We start from the raw sequence: 9,204 nt of genomic DNA on the forward strand, positions 1-9,204 counted from the left end.
GCCCCAGGCGGTTCAAGGGTATGAGGTAGTTCCCGTTATGCACAGGGTCCCTGAGAAGGATTGGGGGACTGGCACAGGGAGTCATATTCCTACTGGGGGGAGGGACACTTTACTGACTCTAGCAGAGAGTGACAGTGAAAAGGGTTCCCCCCTGGTGGACGTCCTGGATATAGAGTGTAGAGACATCCCAGAAGAGTATGGGTTGAGTGTCAGGGACAGACAGATACTGTCTCAGGAGGGTGAAGTAGAGTGCTTTCCCAAGGTTGAGTTACTGGATGGTTGGGTGAAGGGTACTGTGGTTAATACATGTGAAGGGCAGAGTGATGTAATTGCTGGAGAGCATATGTCTGGTCCTTATTTTCCAGAGCTACGCCAACACCAGGTGGAGTGTGAGTTCTCTGACCCCAGGGAACTTACAATGGAGGCAGACTTCTGGGTGAGTACCAGAGAGTCTGAAGAGGCATTTGGGGGTGCTCCTGAAGGGAGTGGTCTAGGTGGTTCCCAACCGAGTGTGGTGGGAAAGGATTGTAGTGTCCCAGGTAGGTCCCAGGTCCTAGAGGGTTCCATGAGGGAACACCTGGAGGGAAGCCTAGCCTGTACCGTAGGGCCACCTTTTGAGGGAAGCCCCGCAGTGTCAGAAGAACTTGGGGGGGGGTGACTGTAGCCAGCATCCCAACAGTTCTGGTGTCTGGCAGTACCCCTCCTAGTGAGGGGGTGCAGAAGTCCAGACATAGGGTTGAGAGGGGGTTGCAGACCCCAGTGGAGGAGCTTGAGAGTCAGGGGACAGCTGTGAGAGCAGAGCCCCCCAGGAATGACCCAGGTGAAACCGTTTCTGGTTTGGGGGAAACCCAGACTCTGCCGGATGGGCAGGGGTCGGGAGACCTGCGCCAACCAGACTCTTGTGTGGCCCTTGGGGACGGTGTGTCCCTTGTGGGGGGTGAGAGTGCCCCCCAGGAAGTCCTGGCATGCCAGGCAAAGATTCAACCTCAGGGTGGTGACTCTGGGTTGGATACCCAGGTTCAGAGGTTAAACTCTGACCTGGTGGGGGGTAGATGTGCCACCCAAGAAGTCCTGCTGTGCCAGGCAATTGTCCAACCTCAGGGTGTTGACTCTGGGTTGGCTAACCAGGTTCAGGGGATAAACTCTGACCTGTTGGGGGGTAGGTGTTCCCCCCAGAAAGTCCTGGCGTGCCAGGCAATTGCCCAACCTCAGGGTGGTGACTCTGGGTTGGGGAACCAGGCTCAGAGGTTAAACTCTGACCTGGTGGGAGGTAGGTGTGCCTCCCTGGAAGTCCTGGCCTGCCAGGCAATGGTTCAACCTCAGGGTGGTGACTCTGGGTTGGCTAACCAGGTTCAGGGGATAAACTCTGACCTGTTGGGGGGTAGGTGTGCCCCCCAGAAAGTCCTGGTGTACCAGGCAGTGGTCCAACCTCAGAGTGCTGACTCTGGGTTGGATAACCGGGTTCAGAGGTTAAACTCTGACCTGGTGGGGGGTAGGTGTGCCCCCCAGAAAGTCCTGGCGTGCCAGGCAATTGTTCAACCTCAGGGTGGTGACCCTGGGTTGGATACCCAGGTTCAGAGGTTAAACTCTGACCTGGTGGGAGGTAGGTGTGCCTCCCAAGAAGTCCTGCTGTGCCAGGAAATTGTCCAACTTCAGGGTGGTGACTCTGAGTTGAATGGCCCAGTTCAGAGGTTAAACTCTGACCTGGTGGAGGGTCAGTGTGCCCTCCAGGAAGTCCTGGCGTGCCAGGCAATTGTTCAACTTTAGGGTGGTGACTCTGAGTTGAATGGTCAGGTGCAGAGGTTAAACTCTGACCTGGTGGGGGGTAGGTGTGCCTCCCAGGAAGTCCTGGTTTGTCAGGCAGTGATCCAGTCTGAGGGTACAGACCCTGGGCTGGAAGACCAGGTTCAGGGTGTCCCCCCCGGACCTGGAGGGAGGGGCTACTGATAACAGTGCCCCTACCATGTTGTCTTCTGAGGAGGCCACTCCTAGTTGGAGGGTGCTGGACCCCAGAAGGGAGGGTAGGGGGAGGGAAGCCTCACCCCGGGCCCTAGTCCAACCTGAAGGTACAGGCCCCAGGTTGGAGGGCCAGTTGCAGGTTAACAGCCCTGCACTGGTGGAGGAATGGTACAGGGCGACTTCTGTAAGCACCCTGACCATGTTGGACTCTGGGGGTACCGCTCCAGGAGGGAGGGTACAGAGCCCCAGAGGGGAGGACCAGGTTCAGGCTGTCATCCCTGACCTGGTGGAAGGGAGAGTGGTTAAAAGGTGCCCAGCACCTGGGGCTACCGCCCCCCACTCTCCACAGCCACAGTGGTTGGAGAGCTTTGAAAGGCCTGGGGCCTGGCTCTCATCCCTGGCAGCTGTCAGTAATCACTGTGGCTTGCTGTCCGGGTGGACAGAGTTATCCCGGGGGAGGGGACAAGTGTCCCACCCCGGGGGTAGAGTGGGCAACACCACTGTGTTGGTCATGGTGGTACTATCCTGCTCCTGGGATACATCTGTGAGCAAGGTAAGGTTAGGTGCTGCACAGATGGGATCCACAGGTAAGGAGAAAGGTTCCCCATGGGTTGGCTTAGTGGGCCCTGAGAGTATGGACAGAGTGATCCAATTGGAGTCAGGAAGGCGAAGAACTGGAGCATGCCCCTGCTGTTGTGGGCCTGGGTCCTTGTTCTGTCGCCTCAAACAGGGAAGTACATCAGGATAGTGGTTGTTCTCCCCTGGCTTTAGGCTGGTAGGGGGTCATGTTGGACCTGGCTTTTTGACAGGGACATACCCAAACTTTTTGCCTCCTTCCTCCTATTTTTTCTGACCTGTGGTTGTTGGCTTTTGACCTCTGGGCACTTTACCACTGCTAACCAGTGCTAAAGTGCATATGCTCTCTGTGTAAATTGTACTACTGATTGGTTTATCCATGATTGACTATTTAATTTACTTGTAAGTCCCTGGTAGAGTGCACTACATGTGCCTAGGGCAGGTAGATTAAATGCTACTAGTGGGCCTGCAGCACTGGTTGTGCCACCCACCTCAGTAGCCCCTTAACCCTGTCTCAGGCCTGCCATTGCAAGGCCTGTGTGTGCAGTTTCACTGCCACTTCGACTTGGCATTTAAAAGTACTTGCCAAGCCTAGAACTCCCCTTTTACTACATATAAGTCATCCCTAATGTGTGCCCTAGGTAACCCCTAGAGCAGGGTGCTGTGTAGGTAAAAGGCAGGACATGTACCTGGGTAGTTATATGTCCTAGTAGTGTAAAACTCCTAAATTCGTTTTTACACTACTGTGAGGCCTGCTCCCTTCATAGGCTAACATTGGGGCTGCCCTCATACACTGTTGAAGTGGCAGCTGCTGATCTGAAAGGAGCAGGAAGGTCATATTTAGTATGGCCAGAATGGTAATACAAAATCCTGCTGACTGGTGAAGTCGGATTTAATATTACTATTCTAGAAATGCCACTTTTAGAAAGTGAGCATTTCTTTGCACTAAAATCTTGTTGTGCCCTTCAATCCACGTCTGGCTAGGTTTAGTTGACAGCTCCTTGTGCATTCACTCAGACACACCCCAAACACAGGGTACTCAGCCTCACTTGCATACATCTGCATTTTGAATGAGTCTTCCTGGGCTGGGAGGGTGGAGGGCCTGCCCTCACACAAAGGACTGCCACACCCCCTACTGGGACTCTGGCAGACAGGATTGAACTGAAAGGGGGCTTGGTGCATTTCTTAGAGACTCTTTGAAGTCACCCCCACTTCAAAGGCACAACTTAGTATAAAACAGGGCCTCTGCCCTACCTCATCAGACACTTGCTGGAGAAGAAACCTGAACCAGAAACTACATCCTGCCAAGAAGAACTGCCTGGCTGCTCAAAGGACTCACCTGTCTGCTTTTCTACAAAGGACTGCTGCCTTGCTGTTGGCCTGCTGCCTTGCTGAACTCTTGTCTGGCTGTAAAAGTGCTCTCCAAGGGCTTGGATAGAGCTTGCCTCCTGTTCCCTGAAGTCTCAGGACCAAAAAGACTTCTCTCTTCCTCTTGGACGCTCCGTGCGCCGAACTTTTAGACGCACAGCTTGTTCCGCGGCAAGAAAAACGCTGCACACCGACGCTGATCAACGCGACGTCTTCGGGGCGACCGAAACTTTGACGCACAGCCTTGCAAGGACAACGCCGCCCGACTTCCCGGGAGAAATCGACGCGACGCCGGCCGTGAGATCAAAACTTTGACGCACGGCCTCGCAAGGACAACGACGCCCAATCTCCGCAGGAGAAATCGACGCGACGCCTGCCGTGAGATCGAAACTTTGACGCACGGCCTCGCAAGGACAACGCCGCCCGACTTTCCAGGAGAAATCGACGCGACGCCTGCCGTGAGATCAAAACTTTGACGCACGGCCTCGCAAGGACAATGCCGCCCGACTCCGCCGGAGAAATCGACGCGACGCCTGCCGTGAGATCGAAACTTCGACGCGCAGCCCCGCAGAACGACGCGCAGCCGGAAAACAAGCAGGAAAATCCACGCACAGACCCGGGACATCTGGTACTCCCCGCAAACCACAGTAAGAGACTGTCCGCGCGCCGGAAGACGACGCCCGACTCCCCGCGTGGAAAATAACGACGCAAGTCCGTGTGTGCTGAGGAGAAATCGACGCACACACCAGTTTTCCACGCACCTCTTCTCCTGTGGCCTTCTGAGGAGATTTTCCACCAGAAACCAGGTACTTTGTGTTTGAAAGAGACTCTGTTTACTTTCCAAAGACTTAAGACACTTTATATCACTTTTCAGTGATATCTTTACAAATTCGTATTGCAACTTTGATCGTTTTGACCTGAAGATACCCAGATAAATATTATATATTTTTCTAAATACTGTGTGGTGTATTTTTGTGGTGTTATGCTATGGTGTTGTATGATTTATTGCACAAATGCTTTACACATTGCCTTCTAAGTTAAGCCTGACTGCTCGTGCCAAGCTACCGGAGGGTGAGCACCGGCTGATTTTGGATTGTGTGTGACTTACCCTGACTAGAGTGAGGGTTCTTGCTTGGACAGAGGGCAACCTGACTGCCAACCAAAAACCCCATTTCTAACAATTACGTTCTGCCATTCTGTTTGAATGTGGTTATGCTCTCAAGGGGCTGACTATATGGTTACATGACCATGTTTCTTACAAATGTTATTAGGGTCGAGCCTGCGCCGCATGCGCTAGTGCATGCGTATCGCAGCGAGACGCTTTAGGGTTTAGAAAAGGTCTCGGAGCCCTGTTGACGTCACGTCAGTGTTTTTCATTGGTTCGTGGGCTTGCCTAAATAAATCTGCTTGCTTTCATTAGTCGAAGGCATGCATTCGTCATGCCTTTTCCGGTGGCTAGCCCTCCTCGAGCGCATCGACCAAGTACAGAAAACATGCAAGGCTTGCTGTTTTCTGTCCGGCTCATGGACTACTTTTTCTCTAATTTACTAGCGCAATTTCGCTTGGCAGTAGTTGAGCGCTTTACATAGTTAATTGCACTTTTTCGGGTTACGTACATAAATGCACTTTTGTCGATAGGTGAAAAGTCGGGTTAGGAGTTTACAACGCTATCAGCTCTAACATGAGTAAACGCGAGACCCTTTGCATTGTAAATGCTTATTGGTGTATTCTGGGGGCTGTTCTGAGCATTACAGTCAAGATACTACAATATTGGCTGCACTCGTAAACTCACCCCATAATGCTTTGCAGGGCATTCCTTTTCCAAAACATTTTTGCCCATAACTCTCTCCACGATGTTTCCCCCTCACTAGGGTGGGGGGACCCCAAAATAATATTATTAAAAAATATAATAAAAAATGGCTCTATTTTCACTTTTTTGCTGCAGATAGAGGAAGAAGGTAAATGGAAATGCTTTAGTTATATGCAGGGCCACTGGAATTATGTGGCATAGAGGACCAAATTATGCGGCAGGGTTGACCAGTTTATGTGGCAAGAAAAGTCCAGTTATGCATTTACAACGCCAATAGCTCTAACTCAAGCATATGCAAGACCTATTGCATTGCAAATTCTTGTTTATCAATACACACACTCACAATTTATCTTTGTTTCTCTCCCACTGTAGAAGTATCAGCTGGAGGAGGTAAACGGCAACCACTTCGTGCACCTGAATGAGCCGGAGAATGTGTCCGACCTCATTGGGACATTCCTGCAGGAAGAAGACAGTAGCAGTGCCAGCCTCTTGTCCAGGCTGTAAGAGCTGCAGTAATATCAACATGGGTTCCAGGCTGCAAACCTTTGCCCCATAACAACAGTGTTTGCTCCAGACTACAAAAACCTTACTACCAGTATCTGCCCTGCTACTACCATGGCACAGTTAGTGGTTACAGTTTGAAGAAAATACAGCTTTTAGAGGAGTTACAGTTGAGATTTAACACTGTTGCACCACCAGTGCCTTTATAGACCGTCACTGCGATAAAACCATTGTAATGCTATTGTTGACTTCAGATTGTCGCACCTTTAATAGTGCCCAGTTGTCACTGTAACGGACAAACTACCTGGCATCACCAGAAACTGATTCAAACTGTGAAAACCACCACAGTACTAATGTGTGACCCTATTTGTGACCACAGCAGTGCCTACATGCAGTCTTTAGAGCCACAGAAACAACGTTGCAACCAGAATGTCCCTTTTGGCATCTCTGGCTTCCATAACTGCACAAGCATCCTATGCTGGAGTCAGCCCAGTGGAAGAGAGAGGCAGTGCTTACAAAGAACAAGCATTTGCAATACAATAGGTCTTGTATTTGCGAGTTAGAGCTACTGGCGTTTTAAATGACAGTGTATTTTATTTATGTGTTTTGGTTTGGAGTGTAGGCGGTGTGTGTGGAGGGAAAATTTGTGAATTGTATTTTAATTGTTACTTGTGGAATTGTGTGGCACAGTGTATTCGTGTAGTGGAATTATGTGACATGCTGAATATATATGGGTAAGAGCTGCACAGAATAGATAGGAAGATAGAGAGGGATAGGTAGTTTAATTAGGAACTGGTGCAAGCTTCCCTCACACAGAAGGTACAATGCAAGCTTCCCTCACACAGAAGGTACAGTTCAAGCTTCTGTCACATGTACTAGCTATTTAAAAAAAATCACAAGCATGCATGTGTAAATCAGTTTAAAGGAAATGTTTCATAAGTCAGAGTGGATTACAAGTCGTAGGAATCACATCATCCATACTAGTAGGCAGTATACTTTAAGTGTGTTTGGTCCAGAGAAGTACAAACTAGATTTAAAACATACCACAGTGGTTGGTTTTACTAAAAAGAATGTATTGCTACCAAACTAACCCTTTTACGGACATTAGGATAACGAAAGACTGGGGAAAATAACGTTCTAACCTATACCACACAGTTTGAATGCAGCTCCTTCATGGCAGTTCATATGTAATTGTATTATATTAGGATTTTAACTTATGAACTGTAGGAAACAAAAGGATCTCTGTGACAAAAGCAGTAACCCACTGAGCTAGCCACATAAAATGAAGTTGAATGATCTGCCTAGTGCACATTCTTCGCAGCAGGCACATTAATCCTCTATGGTGGATATAAACTGCTACTAGACAAAAGGCTGAATTCCCTCCAGCATGAACATCATTCACAAGCGTTATCTTGACATTTTAATTGTTGCCTCATAATTCCTGGACACACAAGACATGTGGCAGTAGGTGGTGTTAATTCTGAGTACACAGTGCGTGAGGGGGGAGGGGTCAACCATCACTGTTAGAAGGGCCGATTCCAGGTGGCCCGAACGCTAACAGACAGATATGAGTGCCACATCCATGTCCATGCAAACATAGAGAAGCGATAACATTAGCCAAGCAAGGTCCTTCTCGCTCGTGGCCGGAATCAAAAGTAAGCAGGCCCATCACTGCAAACGATTACAAAACACAGGGGCAGCCATGTCACACTACTGACTTTGTGCCAGCCCTACCGATTTTCATCCTAGTCTGTTGCAGTCTCAGTCCTCTTCTTGGCGTGTCTTTCCTCCACCCGCACTTTCTCTTCTTTTCCTTTTCTCACTGTTTCACGTCAGATGCCCGCTCCTTTTTCATCAGTCACTTTCCAGGCAGTCACCAGTATTTTTATCGGCTCTGCCTGTTCCTACCCACTGACCAAACTTACGCTGCCCTGTCTCTCATGCTATGTGCTGCAGAAGTAAGTCACTGACATAGCTTCTGTTATTTTGGCCTTAATGCAGGGTCGGACTAGCAATCAGGCAGTGCCTGATGGGCTAGTCTGGTGGGTCATTGTGTGGGCCTGTTTTATGGTCTTGTGAACCGGTTTTTACTGTTGATTTCCATGATAGTAAAACAAACATTGTCTGCAGGAAGCTACTTTGCAAAACACTTAAACAGCTTTTCTGTTCTGCACCAGTCCAGCCATGCCTGAGAGTCCTAGATGACCTCGAGCAAGAATGTCATCTGGTTCTAGCGTTCAGTGGCTCACTCACCCCTTGTTTCTTAGAGTATCTTCTGTTCAATTCTTGAGTTAAAGAGTGATTTCTTTTGAAGTAAATACTACAACTATATGTTGTTTGTTAACTTGACATTGAATCTTGTTCCTTATCAGTGACATAGTTCCAGTCGCTGCCTTGCTAAGGGGATCAGGCAGAGCCACGTTTGTTACTTCCTTCTCCTTGGTTTGCTGCAGCCCAGTGACATCTTCACACCAAGTGAAGGCAGGGTGGCAGATCTGGTGAAGGGTCTGTTCACTGGAGGGACAGGAGGTGTAGAGGTGCTTTTAAGAGACTTACAAATCTCATCTATAGAAATTACCTTCACATAACAGTCCAGTTAACAAACCTCCTCGGTATTAGAACACCTCACATTTCATTTAAATGTTTTTTGTTTTAAATCTGAATTTCCGATGAGCTCCTCTCGCTATGTGCCTAAATGTTAGAAGATGATTGTAATAAATTGTTTTAATAGAAATAAAAAAAATATCCAGTGTTTCTTTTTCCAATGGCATTACTCATCTGTCACCACTTTTAATTTTAATAGGTCACTGTAAGGTGGCCAACCGTGCAGATGGTTGTAGGATTTTCCCACACCTAGCTAGTGCAACTAAAATATGTCTCTACCAGATAATTTGTTATCGAAGGTAAGTAACTTGTTCATCTGATAGAGACTTGTAATTGCAGATTCCTTACCTTAGAACAGATGCCCAAGCAATACCATCCCTGGAGGT

The 9,204-nt window shown here is 48.8% G+C and overlaps 1 protein-coding gene across 5 annotated transcripts in view; it reads left to right on the forward strand.

Annotated features, from left to right (window-relative positions):
• The window catches only part of SERHL2 (serine hydrolase like 2), a 103,225-nt gene extending 94,280 nt beyond the window's left edge, over positions 1-8,945 (forward strand). For all 5 annotated transcript variants that reach the window (XM_069231221.1, XM_069231220.1, XM_069231218.1 and 2 more), the window contains one exon: positions 6,086-8,945. In XM_069231221.1, coding sequence (XP_069087322.1) covers positions 6,086-6,217 — 132 coding nt within the window. In that variant the 3' untranslated portion in view covers positions 6,218-8,945. The remainder of the gene's footprint in view (positions 1-6,085) is intronic.
• Positions 8,946-9,204: the final 259 nt, after the last annotated feature.

Source organism: Pleurodeles waltl, chromosome 4_2 (genome assembly GCF_031143425.1).
Source record: "Pleurodeles waltl isolate 20211129_DDA chromosome 4_2, aPleWal1.hap1.20221129, whole genome shotgun sequence".
Classification (NCBI taxonomy): domain Eukaryota; kingdom Metazoa; phylum Chordata; class Amphibia; order Caudata; family Salamandridae; genus Pleurodeles; species Pleurodeles waltl.